The sequence below is a fragment of the Manihot esculenta genome, chromosome 15 (assembly GCF_001659605.2).
Source record: "Manihot esculenta cultivar AM560-2 chromosome 15, M.esculenta_v8, whole genome shotgun sequence".
Classification (NCBI taxonomy): Eukaryota; Viridiplantae; Streptophyta; class Magnoliopsida; order Malpighiales; family Euphorbiaceae; genus Manihot; species Manihot esculenta.
The window spans coordinates 4,147,039-4,170,107 of NC_035175.2; the positions used below are offsets into that span (position 1 = coordinate 4,147,039).

The window sequence follows — 23,069 nt, forward strand, 5'->3', positions numbered from 1 at the left end:
TCAATAAAATCGGTTTGCTGTGGTGATAAAAGTGGAATACAATCTGAACAGGTGGTCAAGGATGTTGGAAATTTTCTAGGAGAATATGTTGCATCTGATCCTAGGAATTACATGCGCATATGGCGAGATTTTATGCGCGTTCGAGTTTTCTTGGATGTACGTGTTCCTATCAAAAGGGATATCATTATACAGAGACCAAACTGTCCTGATGTTTGTTTCAATTTCGAATACGAAAGGTTAAACACTTTTTGCTATTTTTGTGGTATAATCGGACATGGCGATAGAAACTGTAAGTTATTGTATGATATGCCGAAGATACCAAAGGAACGCTATCCTTATGGGCCATGGTTGAAAGCAGATTCGAAGAAAGTGAAACACTCTGGTGCTAAATGGTTGCGTTCTGAGAGAGATATATTACAGAGTAGCCGATCCCAAGCTACACCGGTGGATACCGCCGGATATTTTTTTCAACCAGGTCAAACGTCTGCTGGGCAGGGCAATTCAGATAAGGATAACCATATCCCTATCCCAAGTAATCAGGGAATCTTTTCCACAAATAATGCTAATCAAATGGGTAAGGAGGGCGATAATGGCGGGATTGCTGCTCATTTGAATATACAAACGGGTTCGATTTTACTTACGGATCCAAAACGGCGTAGGACTGATGACGTGGAGGATTTGGATACACAGTCTATGGAGGATGACGTCATACCCGAAACAAATGATTTGGGCTCAAAAAACTCTCAACAGGTGGGTTCCGAGTTTGGAATCCACCCAGCAATATGACGACTTTGAGTTGGAATTGTCGAGGGCTTGGGAACCAAGAGACAATTAGGGAGCTTCATGAGTTAGTTACATCTAAGAGACCCAATTTTATCTTTTTAATTGAAACAAAAATTAAAAAAGAACGTGTGTTTAAAATAAGGAAGGAGTTGGGGTTTGCTGGGGGTTTTGCAGTTGACCCGATTGGTATTGGAGGAGGTATTGCTCTTTTTTGGAAGATAGAAAATAGTGCACAGTTGCTGAGCTTTTCCAATCATCACATTGATGTTGAGGTTAAGCTAGATGGTTGTACGGGTTGGCGCTTGACAGGTTTTTATGGGTATTCAAAAACTTATCAACGAAGGCTAGGATGGAATTTACTTCGAACTCTGGAAAACAAGTCAACACTACCATGGTGTGTAATTGGCGATTTCAACGACATTTGTTTTCAATCTGAGAAGCAAAGTTCTACAGCTCATCCAACGTGGTTATTAACTGGTTTTCGACAAACTTTAACAGATTGTCAGCTGTATGACTTGGGTTTTGAAGGGGTAAAATTTACCTGGAATAATGGTCGGACAGATCTGACGAGGGAAAGACTTGATAGAGCTGTGGCTAGTAATTCATGGAAAAGCAAATTTCCTATGGCGAAACTGCATGTTTTACAGACAAGTGAGTCGGATCATTTGCCTGTATTTCTTTTTTTGGGCATTACAATTCAGAAATATGTAGCAAGGAGGTTTCGGTATGAAAATGCCTGGTCGTTGGAGATGGATTGTAAGAAGGTTGTTGAAGACGGATGGAGAGTAGAGCAGCATGCAGATATCGAGCATCGCATTTTTAACTGTACACAAACCATTCAACAGTGGGCGAAACATCACCAACAGGAATTTCGAACTCAGTTGAATGATGCAAAACGTCGGATGGACTGGCTTCAACGTCAATCAGCTCTAAATTCTTCAGAATTAAAAAAAGCACAGGAACGGTATAGTAATCTGTTGTTACAGAAGGAAATGTACTGGAAACAGAGATCTAAACAGTATTGGCTTGCTCACGGGGATGCTAATACGAAATATTTTCATGCTACCGCTTCCAATCGAAGACGAAAGAATATGTTCCAGAAGCTGAAAAATGACGATGGTAATTGGGTAGAATGGGAGTCGGGTCTGCCTAATCTGATTCTTGATTTTTACACGAAGCTGTTCACTTCTGAGGGTGGTGACACAGAACCAGTATTACGATATGTACAGAAGCGGGTTACGGTGAGGCAGAATGAGAAACTGATGACTGATTTTTCTGCAGAGGAGGTCAGAGAAGCAATTTTTTCTATGCATCCGGATAAGGCACCAGGGCCTGATGGTTTAAATCCTGGTTTTTTCCAAGCCTATTGGGAGATTGTAGGTGAAGATGTTACAAAGGCTTGCCTAAAATGTCTTAATGAAGGGAATTCTTTGCCTGGAAAAAACGTGACGAACGTGGTGCTTATTCCCAAAAAGAAAACTCCAGAAGTGGTGGCTGATTTGCGCCCAATCTCGTTAAGTAATGTGGTGGATCGAATAGTATGTAAAGCCTTGGCAAATAGACTTAAATCTATATTAGCTGATGTGGTTTCTGATTCACAAAGTGCTTTCATACCAAATCGGTTAATCATGGACAGCATTATAGTGGCTTATGAATTGTTTCACACTATGAAGCGGAAGACCCAAGGGCTTACGGGTTTTTTATCTCTCAAAACAGACATGTCCAAAGCTTACGATAGAATTGAATGGGGTTACTTGAAGCAAATAATGTTGGGGCTTGGTTTTTGCGAATTGTGGGTGGAAAAAATTATGAGAATTGTAACTTCAGTTTCATATATATTTGTTCGAGGGGCAGAGGAGTATGGTCCGTTATTTCCACATAGAGGGTTGCGACAAGGGGATCCTCTGTCACCCTACTTATTCATTCTATGTGCTGATGGTTTATCTCAAATGCTGTCTAAAATGCAGGCTCAAGGGAAGATTCATGGGGCTCAAGTTTGTCGAAATGCTCCACCAATTTCTCATATTTTTTTCGCTGATGATGCCCTTTTTTTCACTAAAGCTACTGAAGGAGAGGCGGTACATTTAAAGGAAAGCTTGTTGGCATATGAAATTGCATCTGGTCAGAAGATAAATCTGTCCAAGTCATCAGTAATGTTCACTCCTTGTACACCACAACCGAAACGAGACGTTTGTTGTCATATTTTTGGAGTGCAGGCTGTAGATAATCACGGCAGCTATTTGGGGATGCCCTCAATTATTGGTAAGGATAAAAAACAAATTTTTCAGTTTGTGGTGGAAAAATTGACGAAGAGGATTCAGGGCTGGAAAGCAAAAATTTTGTCCAAAGCGGGGCAAGACGTTCTTTTGAGAACAGTAGCACAAGCAATGCCGAATTACATCATGTCATTATTTCTACTTCCTATTGATGTTTGTAAGGAGTTAGAGATGGTGATGAATTCCTTTTTTTGGAACAATGGCAAGTCAAGCTCCATTCACTGGCTACGATGGAAAAGAATGGTGGTGCCCCAAGCCAATGGAGGTCTCGGATACAGGGACCTACGGCTGTTTAACTTGGCCCTTCTCGCCAAACAAGGGTGGCGGATTTTACGTCATCCAGATTCTTTGATGGCTAAGATTTTGAAACAACGGTATTTCCCTGATACTGATTTTTTCTCAGCTGAAGTAGGTGGAAATCCAAGCCAGATTTGGAGAAGTATATGTGCGAGTCGTTCAATTTTAATGGCAGGTTGTAGAAGAAGAATCGGTGATGGTCTCTCTACAAGGGTTCGAGAGGATCCATGGCTTTTAGATGACAACCCTTATATTCAGTCTGTTTTTTTGGATGATGAGATTCAGTTGGTTGCAGATTTAATTCAGGGTGGAAGATGGAATTCTCAATTCATTTTGAGTAATTTTCAAGCTAGAGATGTGGAGCTCATACAACAAATTCCTTTATCCATGCGCCAACAATCAGACATGTGGTATTGGAATCAGAACAGGCTTGGGGTTTACAAGGTGAAAGAAGGATATAGACTTGCTATAGATGAAGCGGACCATCAGTTTTATTTGAATGATGATATGTGGGAACGAATTTGGAAGGTGAAGGTACCAGCAAAAGTCAATTTTTTTATATGGAGAGTACTTCGTGGGTGCTTACCTTGTAATTTTAATTTGAGGAAGCGTAAGGTTGAAGTACAGGATGCTTGCATTGTTTGTGGCTTATTCCAGGAAACCGAGTTACACCTGCTTCATGATTGTACTCACGCCCAAGCTGTGTGGGTGTCTTCCATAATAGGATGGGAACCCATACATGATCTTAAAATATGGTTTTCTAATCTTATTATGACAGGTACACATACCCAGAAAGAAGAATTATTTATGTTGTCTTGGAGTCTATGGCACAGCAGGAATCAATTATTATGGCAGCAGAAGCATGAAGATTCTTTGGTGGTTCTTCATAGAGCCCGGTCAACTTTACAACAATGGCAGAATGCTCAACTAAAGCCGAAGGAGAATGTAGTGGCATTGGCGCGTAATAGACAATGGATAGCACCAGAAATTGGAAAGTTCAAATGCAATATTGACATAGCTATTTTGACAAACAGCAGGTTCGGGTTGGGTTTTATTCTGCGTAATCATCAGGGGTTATGTGAGGCTGGAAAGATTGAAGCTATTTATGGGAATGCTGACCCAACGATAGGAGAGGCGTTATGTTTCAGAGAAGCACTAAGTTGGTTGAAAACATTGCCATATCATCATGTTACTGTGGAGACGGATTGCCAGGTAGTAACGAAAGCCTTGATATCTCAAGATAATGAGGTTTTATCTTATTTTCAGAGTATTATCGTTGATTGTAAAGCTCTATTAAATGAGCTACCGAATGTGAGTTTTCGTTTTGTGTATAGATCAGCGAATCATGTTGCCCATTGTTGTGCAAGAGCGGCTGGTTCCATGTCTGGTCTTTCTTGGGGGGTATGCCCTCCTAATTTTCTGTATGAGGCTTTGATGATGGATTTTAATAATATGCGCTAATAGCGCGAAGCCAAACATTTTCAAAAAAAAAAAAAAAAAAAAAAAAAAAAAGTGGAATACAACTACAACGTTACTAAAAACCTTTGAGGAATTTATTTCTTCTAGTAATATCCGAAATAAGGTAAATAATCCATGCGGGTGATTTCTATGTCGTTTCATCTTCACCACTAGCTCAGTCACAAAATAATTCAGAAAATGGAATTTTCTCTCCAGCTTTCTGGCAGCTAGCTAGGTACAGATTAAAGAAGATCAAGTCCTATAAAGGCTAATAATGCATCAATATCAATCAAGCATTGAACTACAGGTAGATGCCCGCGAAAGCCATGTAGCATTTTTTATTCTACATTTTCAACTCAGGAAAAAAAAAAATCAGGTATAAACGTCATAGTGCCACTGCTTCCATGTAACACGGTATATTACTGATATATCTGATATTCCACATATAAATATGCCCAGAGATCCACAGTCTAATCGCAAGAATTAATAATTAAATCCTCTTTGGAATGGTTAGAATTCATAAATCACTGCCTTCTAACCTTTTGTTGCTCTTCTCCGTCATCTACTCACTCTCCATCCCAATGCATTTCCTTCAGTTCACGTCCTTCAAGTATCCTTAGCATAACAAGTCACTGTAGTCTGTAGAGATTAAAAACCAGCATCTCTCTTTCTAGTACCAAATTAAAATATCATGCAACTTCTGCCCTTTGGCCTTTGACATATCTTCATCACTAAAATCTAAATCTCCAGCATGGGTTAAAAGCTTTCTTCTAGTTGCTTCTTAACTATTCTTTAAACTTTTTAGCTTCACGGTTACTCAGACCTTAAAACACAAGATTTAAATCTTTAACTTTCCCAAACTCAAATCTATCAAATAAACAGATGTGAGCAGGTAACCACTAAACAATAAAATTTACATATATACAACTTCTCAAAAAGCATGGAATACTCAATGACATGACACAAACTTGGGAGTACATCTGTACTAATTTAGCAAAGGAAACCCTCTCCCCTCCCCACTAAAAGAAAACGACTTTGAAGCCACATAATCGAACCCATTGTTTTCCCTTTTACACACTTGTTAAATGTAGTATTGGGGTAGGATAGCTTCATAGGCTGCTACTTGGGTAGAAAATTAAGGCTGTACGTCAGAAAAATAGAGATGCAGTTTACTGAACTCAAGCTGGAAATGAATGACTTGAAGTGGCTAAGATATGAACTTAGTTGTAGGAATAATCTATGTGCATTTTGCAATGAAAAAAATAAATAAAAGATTCTAAAATAAGCCCAACAAGAGACATCCAGCCAGTCCACATCAGTTGAACACATTCATATTACTAAATAAAAGAAAACTTCAACAAAAATTTGAAAAAGTTTCCCACAATGGATCCCCCTAATAATCAAAGATCCAATCACCTTAATAATGAATCAAGTTGCCAGAATTGACAACAATTATTTCACAATGCATCTAATAAAATCAATCCAACGCCATCTTAAGGACCAATTAAAAAGATAAGAAATAGAGATCCTTAAATAACACATCACCTGTTATCCAACATCATCCAGATTTCAAACCCCACAACCCAATCAATCTCCAATCCACTTCAAATTATCAAGCAAGGATAAGTAGATCTTAAATTTAACACAATAATTACAATTCAAAGAAACCCCAGCGAATTCTGTTTATTTCTTAACATTTTTCCCTTTACCTCCCGAAGTTTCCCCTCCCGCGGCAGCCTGGGCAGACTTCTTCGCTGCCTTTTCTTGCAGCGCTTTCGCGTCTCTACAAAGTGAAATCAACGCTCAAAACTAAATATCAGACCAAATTAACTAATGCCCAAATAAATTCCGATAAAGAAAATTAAAGCTGAACTGGATCTTCATCAATAAAAATTAAAACCAAAGGCAAAAAAAAGTGAGGAAAATTGAGAGAGAATTAGTGCCTTTCGCGACGCTGTTCGGGGGTCAATCCGTCGTCCTTGCTCTTAGGGCCCTTGCCGGTGCGAGCCTGAGCTCGTTCTCGATCGCGCTCCCTTTGGTTTCCGCGTGCAGAAGGATTTCAGTCAAGGAAAAAGCAAAATCATTGTTTCCCCAAAAAACTAAAATTGAAAACAGGAAAAAAAAACACATAAATCAAAGAATTATAGTTGAAAAAGAAAAGGATATGAGTCATTTTTAGCGTAGAAGAGCAGCTGAAGGAGAGCGAGTGAGAGTTGGATCCTTTTCCTTGATCGAGCAAGTAAAGTGAATTTCGCAGAATTTAGAGAGAGAGACGCACAAAGCTAGACTCCTTTGGTCGGCGTTTGGTTGTAAATATTCTAATCCGATTTAGGATATCCTTATCCTACGCTCATATGGGAAAATGATAATCCATTATCACCATTGCTGGCCCCCTTTACAAAAATAAATGTACTACTACTTTCAATTGATTTTTTATGTGGTTTAAATAATATAATAAAAGAAAAGAAAAGAAAAATTAAATACTCTGATTACAATTGAATAATTTTTTTTATTTTTTAAGTACATATTGAATAGAAATATATAAGTAAGTTAATATATACATTATCATTTAAAAAAGAAAATAATATTAAATGATATTTGTTTTAGATGTTAATAAAGGATGGAATTACTTACTCATATAATTAAATAGTAACTAATAGTAAAAAAAATAAAAAATAAAAAATAAAAAATAAAATACTTTTATTTAAAATAAAAATTAACAAGATAATTAATTTAATAGAATTTTTAAAAATTTTTAATTTTAAACCCAACAGCATTAATAATAGCGAATAGGTCCATCCTCTGACAGGCAACACCGTATGGAGAATAAGATCGGTCCATAATGATAATGCATTCAACTTGATAGATTGCAGTAATTACTTTTTCAACTCTAATTTTGTTTTACGTTTACTATTTATTCTTATTTTTATAAAATACTTAAATGAAAATTAACTGTTTTCCACTTTGTTTTTTTATTTCCCTTTTTCTTTTCTTTTGTTTTTGACCTCCATGCTAATATATTGCATAAATGCAAATATAACAAGATTTATAAAATTAAAATTAGTTTTAGAGGGTAAGCCAAGCCAACCAGATAGTAAAATATTTTTTAAATAAGAATTAGCAACTGTATCAATAGCTCTATTAGCTTTTAGATATATAAATTTAAAAGACAGCTCATCTAGTTAAAAATATAAATATTAAATAATTATAATAGTAGTTACAATATCAGAAAATAGCGAGAAAGTTATATTGATTAACAATGCAAACATGATCTTTGAGTCGATAGCACAAATAATTGATTATGAACGTCAAGTTAAATCTAATCGAAGAGATTCAATGACTTCACAAGTCTTCACAACTAATGAAAAATAACTCTAAATACGTTTAGTTACTCTATCTACTAAAATATCATTACTATTGCGAATACCACAACAATAGCAGTAGAAGAAAATTGATCTTTTTTAGGTAGTATCAGTATTATAATTTCAAATCCTATGAGTAGGAGATAATCAAACCTTATTTCGAAATTGACGCGGAAAGTTGCGCGATGAAAAAATAGCAAAAATAGCAAAAATAGCATAGTGCTTAAGTTACACAATATTAAAAGTAATGAAGATGAAATAGTTAAAAAATCTAGAAATATAAATTCAAAAATTGCCTTATTTCACGCCTTCCATATATGCCACAAATTAAGGGAAAGAAATTGCATAATAGTATTCTGCCTTAAATTGATCCCAAAGAATTCTTCACTAAATAGAAAAACTCAAAAAACTGACAAGTACAAATTTATAGATATAAGAGCTTAAAATAAAATATTTTTAGCATGAGAACAAAAAAAAAGAGTATGTTCCAATGTTTCAAAATATGTAAAATAAAAAGGACACATAGGAGAATGTTGAATATTACATAAAACTAAATTATATAATTACAAAAACTGCAAATTAAAAATTTTAAATTTGAGTTTAATCTAAAGAGCTCACATATTTTGCTAAATCGATTTTGAGAGTATAGTCGAAGAGGAAGGGAGTGAAATAGAAGTCTGGGTGGATGATTGTTGGATAAAATATATGCAGCTAGATTTGACGTTATATTGTTCATTATGTTTAAAGTGTCAAACTAATTAATCTAAAGTGTATATAAATGCCCGTGGAATAAAGAGAATAACTCTAATATGATATGAAGAAAAAAGATGATATACCAACGGATGATTTTAGTCCAGACCATTCTGATCCACTAAATTAATAGGAAGAGAACAATAAAATGATCTGATCGTATGAAAATTAAATACACTAAGAATTCATTGATCTTATTAAATAACAATATTGAAATTATTTTCAATGTCATTTGAATGCCTTTCTTAAACACATCCCTGCCAACCAATATCCCTTACTAAATTCAAGAATATAGCCACTCGTACATCTCATGTAAAAGAGCAAGAAAGTATAAACTTTTAAAAGGTTAAAAATATAAAATGGATGAATTTTAGAGTAGGCGACAACATTGTTTAACTATGTAAAATTAAAATTTTCAAAATTTTTAAATTTTATATATTCATAAAATTTAGATAAATATTTAGATAAATATGATCGTTGCCAATTAAATTAATGCATTTTACGGCTCTTTCAATTATCTCTTCATAAAAAATTGATTAAAATATCATTTAATTTAATATATAACCGTTTAAAAAAAAATTGTAAAAATTGATTGACTGTAGCTCGATCACTCTAAAATAAAAATTTTTACTTTTAAATATAAATTTTAGAGAAAATGGAGACTTCAATCCAATGCGAGGCTTATTATTTAGATTTGTCCAATATGACAACAGGTAAAACCAAATACTTAAGTTGCAGATTAAATACAATCTTTTTGATAAATGTGAAAATCATTTTTTATTCATTAAATTATCATTTCATGTATATTTAAAAACGAAACCACCTTAATCATTTTTAAATCAAGAGATTAATTATTTAATTTTATTAAATTATGTTTACTAAATAATAAGTTTTAATAATAATAATATATAAAAACAATAATAACAGTTTGAGATAATTAATTTTGAATTCCCTGTTCCAAAAGCCCTATGTTTTGTTTTACCGGGTATGGCCGTTTTTCACCAGAGCTAGCAACAGCTCTTGTCCCTGCGAAGGGCAGCGTCGTCGAGGACAGGGGTTGGTGCCCAAACCCCTTAAAGCCTCCACATGCAACTCATTTTCTTCCTTTTCTTTGATCGACATATCTCTCTCACATCTAATACTGCTTCTTCGATTCTAGTGTTCACTTCTCTAATCCCCCAATCTTAGTCTTTCCTGAACCAACTTCAAAAAAAAATAAAAATAAAAATAAAAATCCTGACCCATGTAAATACTTCCTCTTGGAATTTCTAACAACCACTATCTGGTCCTTTCCTCCTCCAGATTTAGAGGTATTTAAACTTCTATTTCATTGTTGTGATGCATTTTTTTTTTGTTTAATTCATGGTTGGTGCTTGATATGTGTTTTTTGCTTCATTTCCTAATTGGCTTTGAAGCTCTGGTTTGCACTTTGGAATCCAAATCTTTATCTGGGAGTTATGCAGAACCCCTTCCCCCCCCCCCCCCCCCCCCTCTTGAGTAATCTACGATTGTGTGTTTGAGGTACTGAGTTTAGATTGTTTCTCTTTTTCTCCGTCTTCACAGTATTTCTTAGTGTTTGAGTTGCTTTTCGAATGTGTTGATTATTCAATTGGAGTATACAGCTACTTGCTCTTATTGTTGGTTTTAACTATGTAGTGTTTATGGTAGTAGTTCACGGATATTTGCTGTAGAGATTCAGTTGTCATTAGTGAATGTGTTGGTTGAATTTCTTGTAGATTCATTGTGGCATTTGCTTTCGTTGGTTCTGTTTTGGTTTTGTTTAATGGATTCTATGCATCTTTTAGGGACCAATGGGGAAAAGAGTTAAGAAAAAGAGCCGTTCACTGCAGAAGGAGAAGCGAGCTACAGCCCATTCTCCTAAACCCCAGCAAGTCAATCCTAGTGTTGATAACATTGATGGAATTACAGTGCTGAAAGTGAGAAAATCTTGTGCCCACCTCAACAAGGGTTTTAATCTAAACAGTTTGTCTGAGAAACTTGGATCTTCGGATCCTTCACAGTGTGAGGATTGTAATGAAGGCGTGGCCAATAAGAGAGGGGCAAAGGGGAAAGGCAAACATGGCAAGAAGAAAGTGCCAGTTGTTTCAAAATCTGAGCCCAAAGCCATTTGGGTGTGTTTAGAATGTGGGCATTATGCCTGTGGTGGTGTTGGTTTACCAACAATCCCCCATAGCCATGCAGTTCGGCATGCTAGACAAACCCGTCATCCATTGGTGATCCAATGGGAAAACCCCCATCTCCGTTGGTGCTTCCATTGTAGTACACTAATTCCAGTTGAGACAACAGAAGAAAATGGTGAAAACAAAGATGCATTATTTGATGTTGTAAAATTAATCGTGACATGGTCATCAGAAAAGCCATCAGTGGATGTTGAGAATCTATGGTTTGGAGGTGGCAGTGTTGCAAGTGAAATCAAAGAAGAAGGCACTATATCAGGCAGCTTAGAGGGAAGAGGCCATTACATGGTAAGAGGCTTGGTTAATCTTGGGAACACTTGCTTCTTTAATTCTGTGATGCAGAATTTATTAGGTATTAATAAGTTGCAAGATTTCTTTTTCAGTCAAGATGCATCTTTTGGGCCACTTACTATTGCCTTGAAAAAGCTCTATGATGAAACGAAACCAGAGACTGGTTTAAAGAATGTTATCAATCCAAGATCCTTTTTTGGGTCTGTCTGTTCAAAAGCTCCTCAGTTTAGGGGATACCAGCAGCAAGACAGTCATGAATTGTTGCGTTGTTTACTTGAAGGTCTGTCATCTGAAGAGTTGGCTATGAGAAAACAAATAAATGCTTCCAAGGAAGATGGAATCCCCTTGAAACATGGCCCTACCTTTGTGGATTCTCTTTTTGGTGGTCAAATTTCAAGTACTGTTTCTTGTATTGAATGTGGGTACTCCTCGACTGTATATGAGCCATTTTTAGATCTCTCCCTCCCAATTCCAGCCAAGAAGCCTCCAACTAAGAAGGTCCAACCAGTCACTAGACCAAAGAAAACAAAGCTGCCACCAAAGCGAGGGGGAAGGATTCGAGGAAAAGCTAACAAAGATACAGATACAGTGTCAGCAGACTCAGCACCAAGTATTTCAAACCCCTCAGCTGGCAATGAGTATTATAACCAAAAGCATACAACTGTACCTAATGTGGTGACTTCTGGTGATGCTGCAGGATCAGATTCTATTTGCTTAACTACTGTGCCTGATAAAAGTGGTTCACCATCAGAGCATTTTTCAGCATCTCCAAATATTGATAATGAGCAAGAGGCTACACTGGAGCAAACAGCAGCTTCTTTTGAGGACTTCTCCTGGATGGATTATCTTGAACCTGAAACTATATCAGATGAGCATGATTTCACTTCACAAAATAATGATGTTTCAACTAGTCGGTATTCTGGAACTATGAAATCAAATGATGAATTAATGGAGAACATTCAGCTATATTCTGTAGATGGGGAGCCACATCTAAAGCCAGGTTCTTCTTCTGTGAATCATCTGGAAAAGGAGGTCCATTTAGAGGTTAGAAGCTCAGAAGTTCTTCTGCTTCCAAACAAGGAGGAGAGTTTTACCCATGGGGGGATAATTAAAGGAGAAGCTGAGGCTTCCTCCAGTGTTGTAGGATGCGGACAAGATGAAGCAGACTTTGATGGCTTTGGCGATCTGTTCAATGAGCAGGAGGTTTCTTCAGGATCTGTTGCAGGGCCCTCTTTAGACAATGAAACTGTGGGGACTGGTTTTACAGCAGGAAACAGCAGCGAGTCTGATCCAGGTGAAGTTGGTGATAGCGATTCTCCAGTGTCTGTTAAGAGTTGTTTGGCTCATTTTATAAAGCTGGAGCTTCTTTCTAATGATAATGCTTGGGAATGTGAAAGCTGTTCAAAAACCCTAGAAAGGTTGGAAGCCAAGAAGAAGCAAGGTAAAACTGTATCAAAAACTATGATAAACGGAAGTGAGATTCGAGTCCAAAGTCATCCACCAAATTTAGACAACATCTCATGTTCTACAGAAACCAGAGACCTTCATAATGGAGATATTAATACCAATTCTTTTCTTGACTCTACTGGTGAAGGTTTAGTTTTGGATAATGGAAAATTTGATTCCTCTAATCGAAATTGCATAGGAACTGAAATTAGTCAAAAAGATGAGCTAAAACCAATTGTTTCTCGAAGTGAAGAACATATGGGTGAGATGACTTCTGCTCTTGTGGAGCAAACTCATTCTTCTGCTCACTATGAATCATGTAGTCATGGGAGTTTCAGCTGTCCAGCTGTTGATTCTTCTAGACTTAGCGGGTATGCAACTGTTAAAGATCAAATGGATGATTCCCAACTCTCTGGAAGTTCTGGAGCTGAGGAAGATGAGGAGAAAATGTCCAGAAAAGTGAAAGTGAAGAGGGATGCTACTAAGAGAGTCCTCATTGATAAAGCCCCGCCTATTTTGACTATTCATCTGAAGAGGTTCAGCCAAGATGCCCGCGGTCGTTTAAGTAAATTGAATGGCCATGTTAATTTTGGTGAGGTGCTTGATCTAAGGCCATATATGGATCCCAGGTACATTTTTTACACTTTCTTGAGATTTATCATGAATCATTTATTACCACACCTCATTGCTTTATTTAACTCTGATTGCCTTTGTTTGAGAAGTTTTGAACCTCTTTTCTTAAAAGTTATGCTTAAATTCAAAAACTGATTGGCAAAATAACCAAACACATTGTTTCTTGTTGACTTTAGATGCTTATTTGTTCTTTCTTTGAGGCATCTATTGCACCAGTTGTGCTGTAATTTTGAAGGAAATGCACTGCATGAACTAATTTCAGTGAATCAGAATAAAGTTAGTGTTAATTTCTCAAATATTATAGAAACTTGTGTTCAATGTGGTGAAGTTGGCCTTAGAAGAGTCATTAACATGATGATGTGGTCCAAGAGTCAGGTGGGCATATTTTTTTCCTTGCAACCCAATTACCCAATATGATGAGAATGTCTCAGAAACAAATTATCCAGCCATTTTAAATTAAATGACCAGAATAAATTATCTTTCTGTCATTTATACTTGATGGGCATTTTTTTTTCTAGTTACTACTGTGATTGTTGAGTTTTGAGGTCTGATTTTCTCACTTGTGCATATATTCCGGTCATTTATGATTTCTTGATTGTTCAAGCACTGTAAAATTTAGATTGGTCAATAGAAAACTGAAAATAGTCTGATCTCTGGAGAGGTTGTAAGCTTCTTGGTCAACATTTAGGAATTAAGAAAGAACTGCTAAAATCTTCCCAGTTTACACAGGAATAGCTTAAATGGAACTTTGTTAATTAATTAGAATATTACATTGTTGAAGCATTTTGCAGGCATGCAGACAGAGAGAAATATGTGTATCGTCTGGTTGGGATAGTGGAGCATTCAGGAACAATGAGAGGAGGTCACTATGTGGCATATGTGAGGGGAGGTGAGAAAAGCAAAGGCAAGGCAGAGAATGAAAATGGGGGGTTTGAGTGGTATCATGCTAGTGATGCCTATGTACGTGAGGTTTCCTTGGAAGAAGTTCTTCGCTGTGAGGCCTACATTTTATTCTATGAGAAAATCTGATATTTTAATTTATTTTTCCAACTCATTTGATTCTTGTTTGGTATATAGTGGGATCAACTAGCGATCCCCCGAGAGGAGAGAGGAGAGAGGGAGAGATAAATGTGTAACAATATTGCATCATCATATATTTTCATACCCATTTTTTTTGACATGTAATGAGGTCAGAGCTGTAATATGTGCATTATGAAATTACATCAGGAGAATTCATTTTCACTTTATCTTTTGTTTTGCATGCTATTTACTTCAATATGAGGGGTCTGATAATGAGAATATATTCTTGAGCTCAATCTAGAAGGCTTAGGTAAAGCTTAAGGATTTATTTAAAAAAAAAAAAATTAAATTGAATTTATTTATCCACAAGCAAAACCTAATTTATATTTGTATTCCTTTAGTTTTATACATTTTAATTAATTATTTATATTGAAATGTTTTCATGAATAATTTATATTTAAAAACCTAATAATACTGTGATATTTAATTCTATAATTTAAGACTATAATATATACAACTCCAAGTACTATCTTTAAAAAAAATGTGTTTAATTAAATTTTTTATATATCTATTAAGTGTGGACTGTATAAAGAAGTCGCTTTGGCCGAGTGGTTAAGGCGTGTGCCTGCTAAGTACATGGGGTTTCCCCGCGAGAGTTCGAATCTCTCAGGCGACGAATTCCCTTTTTTTTTTTTTTTCTCCCTCCTTATTTATTTATATTTTTAATATAATTTCTAATAAATTTCTCAGATTTCATAGTTTTGGCTTTTGAGTTTTCCGTCTTCTAGTATTATTTTTGTCCCTATTCTATTATTTTTTTTTAATAGGTTATGCTCACTTTCTTCCTGTATAAAAGTTTAAATAGGGAATTCAAAATTCACCCATAAAATATAATCAATTTCTTTTTATAATTTGATATGTACAATTATTTAACACCATTATTAATGTAAAAAAAAAAAAACAGTGACAATGAAAAAATTTGAATTTTCTTTTTTAATTTGAAATGCTTGTTATAAGCAGATTTTGGTGAGTAAAAAAGTTTTATACTTAAAGGGCAATATTCTAAAAATATTTTGTACTCGTTCTCCAAATCAAGTTAAAAAAAAAAAAATCTTAAATAAAATATAAAATATCCAAAACAAAAAGTAAAAGAACTAAAGAAGCCTCTTGTCTTCCCATTTTCCCCGCTTTCTCTCTGTCTCTCTCTCTCGCTTTACCAACAAAAACCATCAATAGCTAAGACTCAGCTCAGCACTTATAATACAAACACAGTCTTCTCCTCCATGGCAGCACTTTCCAAAAAGCTAATCTCAATCTTCTTTATCATCATCATCGTCATCCTGGGAAATACTCCCATTGTACCAGCGGCGGAGGGAAACTGGTGCGTGGCAAGAAGCGATGTAGGAAACCAGGCATTGCAAACTGCTCTGGACTATGCATGTGCCACTGGTGCTGACTGCAGCCCTATACAGTCTAATGGGCTGTGCTTCCTCCCCAACACCCTCCAAGCTCATGCTTCCTATGCCTTTAACAGCTATTTCCAACGCAAGGCCATGGCCCCTGGTTCTTGTGACTTCTCTGGCACTGCCACTGTTGCCAGAACTGACCCCAGTTAGTCTCACTTTTGCTTTTTTTGGCTTTTCTTTCCCGTTGTGAACCTTACTATGAACAGATGCATCAGTTTTTGTTTATGGGTATTTTGCTTAGTTTTTTTTTTTCTTTGTTTGTTTTCTTTTGGCGTAGGTTATGGATCTTGTGTGTACCCATCTTCTTTAAGGTATGTTCTTGAGTTCTGATAAATTTTTCATGCTTTTCTTTTTCATTTTTTTTTTCTGGAACTACTCTATTGCTATTGCTTAATAATGGGCTGGCTTGTTTAGCCTTTTAAGGTAGTTTTGAAAGTTTCTTAGAATAAAATAGTTTCTTCATCTACAAGAAAATGGCTGCCCTTTTGTGTTTCATGTACTGTTAATGAGTGTAACCTTCGGGTATTTAGCTTTTAGCAAGCTGTGTGATGTAGATGAATCACAAGGGTCTTTTTGCATACAAGGCTTTCCTTAAATCTGAGCATCCAACGGTTCATATTTAGTGGGCACCAGTTTCAATATGTTAACCATGTCACTATGTGATTTCCTTTTTCAATACCTTGGGTTGGGTTCCTCACAGTGTTCTGTTCGTGCTATTTACATGTTTGGACAAGACCTCTCCTTAGTTGTAAACCATTGGATAAAGAGTCGTCGTCTGTGAATACTGGTTGTGGCCCCACTGGGGCAACCTGCTGCAGCTATATTTATACAAACAATAGTCCTCGAGGCTGCAGCTATATTGATGCAAATAATAGTCCTGGATGCTGCAGCTTTGTCTATGCATGTTGATTGTGCTGGGTAAGGATTCCTGACTCCTGAGAGCCATTGTAATTGTCATTTGTCTAGACCAAAGCTTCACCTTTTACTCCTTGCAAAAAGACGAAATTTGCCCTGGCAGAGTTTAAAAATACCAAATTTTATACTTTTTTTCAAATTTACTCCTACCAAAAATTGAAATTTGATATATTTGATATTCGATATATAGATCGGAGGTAGATTTACCCTTTTAGCCTTTTACCTCTGCTGATAGTATTAATAGGGGCCCAAAAAAAATAATCGAAGATCAAACCAAAACTATCAAATAAAACCATTTTCTTTTTTTGGGTCATGAGAAAATCTCCTGGAGCTTTGGTGCTCCGGTCATGAGCTCCAGTTACCTCTTATGCTAGTTAATACGACAGTTATATTGATTTTGGACATGATTCATTGCAATCGCATGGGATAAAATTGGAGATCAGAAAGGAAAACTTTAAGGCTAAATGTGAGCTGTAAGGGTGCTTGTAAGTATAGGATCCAGGTCTAAGGTTGGTCCTAAAAGTCATCGTGAAATGCATCTTTGCCAGTGCTACTCGACTGGCTGGGGCTGAGAAGGCTTGCCAAAGATGCTTATGTGCTTTTTTTTTTCTTTTTTCTTTTTGGGATGCTTTTCAAACTTGATATGCATTTTAGAAACAGAAGAGCTAACATTCAGCCTGATATAAACTACTGCTGTTCATCATTCAGCCTGATCCTTGATTATCAAGACCTGTTTCTGATTTCATGAATAGAAGGGCAAGGTATATTGCTATTACAATTTGTTCCCTGGAAAAAGCAGGTGGTATGATTATTCAAAATGTTCCAACATGCTATGGGATTGCATTCCAAAGAATATTATGTTAGGACCATTCTTGGCGACAATTTCACATGGGTCCTAAAACTAGTAATCTGTCCTCAAAACCTAATGTCTTTGTTCTATACCTTGATACATTTCCTGGTGTCATATTAGCAATAGCAGGTATTAAATTCTGTTTACACATTTTTTAACTAATTTCGTAGATCGTGCTTTGTGCACTTATGCTACTGCAGTAATTGTACTTAAATGAATAAAGTATCTTATGCCCATGTTGGACAATTTTTCTTCTGTTTATGATCTTCTGACATATACCTAAGATAGCGTCTATCCTGCTGGTCTTGATTATCTGTGCTGTGCTAATTAAATATTCTGTATGCAGAATGTTGTCTGACATTTTTTTTTGTTGGGTGTACTATGTGTGCATTTACTAGTTGAAAGTTGCTTACGATACTTAAATCATGCAAATTTCCAGAACTGCTGGAGGGGCAACTACAAACACAACAACGACAAACCCAAATTCACAAATGCCGACAACTACTACGCCGGCATATGGAGGTGGTACTGCTGGACTGAATCCTGGAAACGGGATGACTCCAACTCTACCCACCGACAATTCTAAAGCCTCAGCCGGGTTTACGGCAGCAACAATCTCAATGCCCATTTCCCTCTTAACAGTTCTCTCATTTACGTTCTGATTCATGCCAGTCTTCTAAGAAAGAGCTACATTGGCCTAATCCTGAAGGAAGATTCTTGGACAGTTTTATTAGAAGCTGGAGTCCTATTTGTTGCTACCATCTAGCTTCCTGGTTTAGCATTTGATCCTTCATTTTCTGCTTTACTACATTCGGAAGCTATTCCTGGCAAGCTTCAAATATAGATACTTGTTTGCCATCATTTAGTCAGCAAGGGAATTTGGATAGCTGCACCTCTATTGTAGTTCAATCCTTGTAGGTCCACATATTCAATTCAATTGTTCAACCTGATTCTTGTAACTCTACTATTATTAATGGCAAGGAGTATGAATGTTGCTGAATTAACTCCAGGGGAAGGCTTCATGTGAGAACCGATTGATATGGAGATCTACATAACAAATTGCAATAATTAATAGACAATAGATGGAAAACTAAGTGAGAAATCCTGTGGATTGGCTTAGCTTGGACCGAGACAGAGATGTAATCTTGGACCTTTCTTGAGGTTACCAGAAAACAATTCAATTTTGCTACAGGGAATGTTTGCACCTAGACAGCTTAGTGTACGAGGATGTTTTAAGTTGTAATTGTCTACCAAGGTTCATTGATTGCTATTCTCAACAATACTTAGCTACTGCTAAACCTCAAATATGTGTTTATAGTTACCTATGGTTAACCAGAAGACACCGATCAGGTTCTCTTACTATGTAAATGATATCGCCAGCAACTTGGTAAAAGTCCTGATTCCGGTGCCAACTCCACAAAGCATGAGTCTCATTTTTCACCTGTAATGTTAAAAACAGGCAAGGTGCCTATTAGTTAGAGTTTGATAATGCTGCAGTAAAAGCAAACCAAGAGTCTATGTAAAAATGCAGACACAATTAGCTATTATTGCAAGTTGAAAAGGTAAGCTTGACATAAAATTCAATTTAGCATCTATTATTATAAAAGACAATAATGATCTAAGGCTTAATGTCTGTCGAGTAATGAGTAAGAGAGAGAGAGAGACAGACCTCTAGTATCCCATGACCAAAGCTGCTTTCTCTGTATGCACTATACTCGGGCTGCTGTTCCCAGCAAAACTCACCGGCAGCTGGGCCTGATGTAAAATTAAATGCACAGAAGCCACCAATATATTCATCTGGCGTCGTGGATGGCTCTGGACAATTACCAGGATCATCAGCATGGTCAATTGCTATTGCTTCTCGACTACCACCAGCACCCAGTGTGATATAAACTGGACCACATGGATCCAAAGAATAGTTGTAAACTCTGTTTGACCTCTCATATGCGTGTACCTGCACATTGTTTTAACATGAACATTTATCATCCTTTGTTGCAGAAACCAATAAATTCATATTATTTTACTTATAAATCCATAAATATTAATAATCTCTTTTAGAAGGGTTTCCACTCTCCTCTCTCTCTCTCTCTCTCTCTCTCTCTCTCTTTTCTTTTTGTGTGGCGAGGACACAGGAGACAGAATTACTCTTACATGTCCATTAAAGACTATGTCAACGCCATACGCATAAAGCATGTCCTCCATTTCAACTCTCATACATTCTGCTTCTCTATAATGGGCCTTGAAGGTACTGTACCAAGGAGCATACCAAGCAGCCACCAACCAAGGAGTCACATCTCTGTCAACATTATAGAGATCATTTTCCAACCACCCATATTGATCAGCTGTTATAGAAAATATAGAGAATTATGACCAGCAGAGAATAAATTTTACCACTATCATAGATGACAATGAGCAGAGACAAAAGGAGATAGCAAGGCGAAAAAGAAATACCAAATGTTTAGAAGTGATCATACACATGTAATGTAATAGAAACCTAAAAACAAGAAGATAAAGGATGGGTTGATGAGTTTACATGATCTGTCATAGTAAATGTAAGGGTTGAGTATCACAAAATGTACACCTCCAGCATTGAAAGAATAGTACAATGTGGATGATGATCCACTTTCTTCAGATGGGAAAGCAAATCTAGAACTGTAAGCAGCAAATATCTCATCTTCAGCCTGTTCTTCTATTTCATGCTTCCCTCCAACCACCATTGTTGGAACATTGGCCAGCAGAGGCTGCATAAACCTGGTAACAATATGCATAATTCTATGAGCTAGAGCGCCACTATCAATGTTGATCAGAATTCTTTGTCTAATAGGATGAAGATATTGGCTTGCAATTTCCAGCACAAGTATTTTACATATCCATCTGCTCATGCAGGTGGTTTCCAACAAACTGTCTTGTTTCTTGTTCTTTGTCTTTGTCTTACAGAACCAACTTAACTCAATTTTTTTCTTTATGCACTTTGAAGTCATGCACCTAAGGTCATTCTGCATGCACCTCCTTCTAAATTCCTAAACATCAGTTTGAAGTATAACCACTAATCCATAAGCAGAATGGTGATTTAAGTTCTACTAAGAATTTCATTGTCAGTTTCAGAAATTTGAGCTTCATCTAGCTTTCTACCTTTTCTTGCTTAATAAGTGAAGCAGTGTGGCTGTCATAATAAAAATTATTAATTAGAGTGAGTGAATTTTGAGCACTGGATAGGATGGGAACTAGCAAGACAAGTTTGAAATTGTAAAATGCTAGAACTTGACCTTCCCCAATAATCCCAACGTGGCTGATATGATTCATGCATGGGAGTTTGCGGAAATGAGCAAGAGTAACAATCAGAGCTGGTTCCATCAGTGAGATAAATGTCAGCATAACTAACACCCCCAACCAAAACAAGGAGATCAGGATGGTTACTGAGCAAGTGACTGAATGTTGTACTTGTATTATAAGTAAGGCCTAGGTCTCCCACCACTGCTATTGTTCTTGGATAATTTGTGGGACTGGAGACTGGCATGGTTCTAAAATAAAAGATATCACTCATTACTGGTATAGAAGGATCTCCGCATTGATATTGATACAATTCGCCAGGTTCAAGTCCTGCAAAAAGACATGATACAGATGGTTTATTGTCCACCTAGATGGACTGATGACAAGAGCTGAAGGCAAAAGATTGAAAAAATAACTAGTAAGTCTGTGACTATTTAATTTAACTATCTAGCCACATTCTCAACTCTAATTTCAGAACATGATGAAACTGGGAATAGCAAGCAAAGTATTCGAACACAATGTATGCGAATTGTACCTGTGAGGCGAACATGGTGTATGATGCCAGAAGTGTAATTTTGTGCTCCTTCAAAAGGATAAAGTTGATTATAAACAAGAGAATAACCAGTTGCCTGATAACTCATGGGCAACCCTGAGATTCCATACTGAACAACACTAGAAACTAATTGAGGATCTAATGGTGTTATGTCATCACCAATTTGAAAATCTCCTGCAATTCATGTATACCCAAGTTGCTCGTCAGTCCAAAGAAGTAAAATTATCCAAAACCTGCATATTGGTTAGTAGGTTATATGTTTCCCCATTCTTGCTTTTGTGAACTTCCTCAATTCAGCCCCTTGCTCTTTTCTATGCACAGAATAATTTTATGCTCAATGGTTTTACTCGTGAACTACTTAATTTTCACCTACCATTGACACAGAAATTTCTGCAAATATGTTGCAACCAATATCATATCTCAACCATGAAATTGAAACTGAATTTCTAGTTATGTTTAAAAATAAACCAACAATTAAAAAAGGATAAAATGAAAAGGAAAAAACTAATTTAAAAGAAAATGGCATTCTCAAGATAAACTAAAAGAAACATCAATTATGAACAGTAAAGAAAGAAACCTGTGACCCAAGAGATCCAAACAGAGTCGTAATTTGAAGAGAGGGAGACAGAGATTTGTTGAGGCTCAAAACCCTCAACATTCTTCTGAAGTTGAGGGTAAGTGTCAGGCAAGTCTACGGCATTTCCATGGTACGCCTCCTTGTCAAGAGGAGTAGTCACAGGAGTGAAGGGTCCTTGAAGGGTCGTTGGGAAATCACCATGAACAATGTCTGAGCTCAACACAAGTAAGAAAAACAGAGGAAATATGAACACTGAGACAATACCCATTTGTTGGTTTTTGTACTTAATGTTGCAAGTTGAGGAAGTAGAGAGAGACAGAGAAAGAAGTGTTGAGAAGAAGACACTCATAAAAGTCTTTGAAAGAGGTTACTGGTTAGCATAAGAACCAGAGAAGTTTGGATTCACATGTCACCAGTGAGTATGTGCCACTCGGCTGTTTAGTGCTTAGCCATTTACATTTTCTCTCTTACAAGAAACACAAAAATAGCGAAAAGAGTTTATAACTCGTTAAAATTTCTATAGAAATAAAATTGGAGTTTTATTTAGGAAATCTTAAGTAAATTAAAAAAATTATATTTGAAGAGTTTTATTTGAATTCAATTAGAGAATATCTGAAAAAACAGTGGCCTGTAATAAGGGAAAATTGTGATAGCCTGTTTTTTTGCAAGAAAAGTGGGTGGAAGGAAAATAAAATTTTTATAGAAAGGATATTATTAGTCACTCCATTTTTTCCACTTATTTTAAATTATAAGTTTATTTTAATAGATTTTTTAATATATTTTTATTAAATATAAAATAAAAAATAAAATTTAGTAGTTTTAAAAATTAACCATATGAATGGGGAGTGGAGAGTAAATAAGAGCATATATAATAATTTAATTTTAAAATTAATGAGATATGGATTGAAGAAGCAGGTCGTGGGG

At 36.2% G+C, this 23,069-nt stretch overlaps 5 protein-coding genes and 1 non-coding gene across 9 annotated transcripts; 4 read left to right on the forward strand and 2 right to left on the reverse strand.

Moving 5' to 3' along the window:
- The first annotated feature begins 782 nt into the window (after window positions 1-782).
- On the forward strand, window positions 783-4,817 carry LOC122721924. Its single transcript, XM_043951112.1, has one exon. It carries the CDS (start codon window positions 783-785, stop codon window positions 4,815-4,817), a length of 4,035 nt encoding a protein of 1,344 aa, XP_043807047.1.
- A 1,501-nt stretch (window positions 4,818-6,318) lies between these two features.
- On the reverse strand, window positions 6,319-7,133 carry LOC122721994 (small EDRK-rich factor 2-like). Its single transcript, XM_043951503.1, has 3 exons — window positions 6,981-7,133; window positions 6,758-6,860; window positions 6,319-6,597 (listed from the first exon to the last, which is right to left on the reverse strand). The coding sequence occupies exons 1-3, from the start codon at window positions 6,985-6,987 to the stop codon at window positions 6,498-6,500; spliced, it is 210 nt and encodes a 69-aa protein (XP_043807438.1). The 5' UTR covers window positions 6,988-7,133; the 3' UTR covers window positions 6,319-6,497.
- Window positions 7,134-9,892: 2,759 nt separating this feature from the next.
- On the forward strand, window positions 9,893-14,739 carry LOC110602497 (ubiquitin carboxyl-terminal hydrolase 2). 2 transcript variants are annotated; one of them, XM_021740032.2, is made up of 3 exons: window positions 9,893-10,236; window positions 10,732-13,490; window positions 14,276-14,739. In XM_021740032.2, exons 2-3 carry the CDS (start codon window positions 10,738-10,740, stop codon window positions 14,385-14,387), a joined length of 2,865 nt encoding a protein of 954 aa, XP_021595724.1. In that variant the 5' UTR covers window positions 9,893-10,236; window positions 10,732-10,737; the 3' UTR covers window positions 14,388-14,739. The 2 variants fall into 2 exon arrangements, with proteins under 2 accessions (XP_021595724.1, XP_021595722.1); XM_021740030.2 differs by having other exon boundaries at window positions 14,286-14,739.
- A 369-nt stretch (window positions 14,740-15,108) lies between these two features.
- On the forward strand, window positions 15,109-15,190 carry TRNAS-GCU. Its single transcript has one exon. It is a non-coding gene; the product is annotated as a tRNA-Ser (tRNA).
- Window positions 15,191-15,667: 477 nt separating this feature from the next.
- On the forward strand, window positions 15,668-18,751 carry LOC110602200 (PLASMODESMATA CALLOSE-BINDING PROTEIN 3). Its single transcript, XM_021739658.2, has 3 exons — window positions 15,668-16,125; window positions 16,258-16,291; window positions 18,185-18,751. Exons 1-3 carry the CDS (start codon window positions 15,798-15,800, stop codon window positions 18,405-18,407), a joined length of 585 nt encoding a protein of 194 aa, XP_021595350.1. The 5' UTR covers window positions 15,668-15,797; the 3' UTR covers window positions 18,408-18,751.
- LOC110602198 (purple acid phosphatase 15) lies at window positions 16,277-22,631 on the reverse strand. Of its 3 annotated transcripts, none has more exons than XM_043951519.1 (8): window positions 22,146-22,631; window positions 21,551-21,742; window positions 21,012-21,345; window positions 20,327-20,496; window positions 19,897-20,087; window positions 19,415-19,699; window positions 19,068-19,186; window positions 16,277-16,991 (listed from the first exon to the last, which is right to left on the reverse strand). In XM_043951519.1, the coding sequence occupies exons 1-8, from the start codon at window positions 22,492-22,494 to the stop codon at window positions 16,943-16,945; spliced, it is 1,689 nt and encodes a 562-aa protein (XP_043807454.1). In that variant the 5' UTR covers window positions 22,495-22,631; the 3' UTR covers window positions 16,277-16,942. The 3 variants fall into 3 exon arrangements, with proteins under 3 accessions (XP_043807454.1, XP_043807452.1, XP_021595345.1); XM_043951517.1 differs by having other exon boundaries at window positions 20,279-20,496; window positions 22,146-22,630; XM_021739653.2 differs by lacking the exon at window positions 16,277-16,991 and adding an exon at window positions 18,654-18,792 and having other exon boundaries at window positions 20,279-20,496; window positions 22,146-22,630.
- Between the last annotated feature and the right edge of the window lie 438 nt (window positions 22,632-23,069).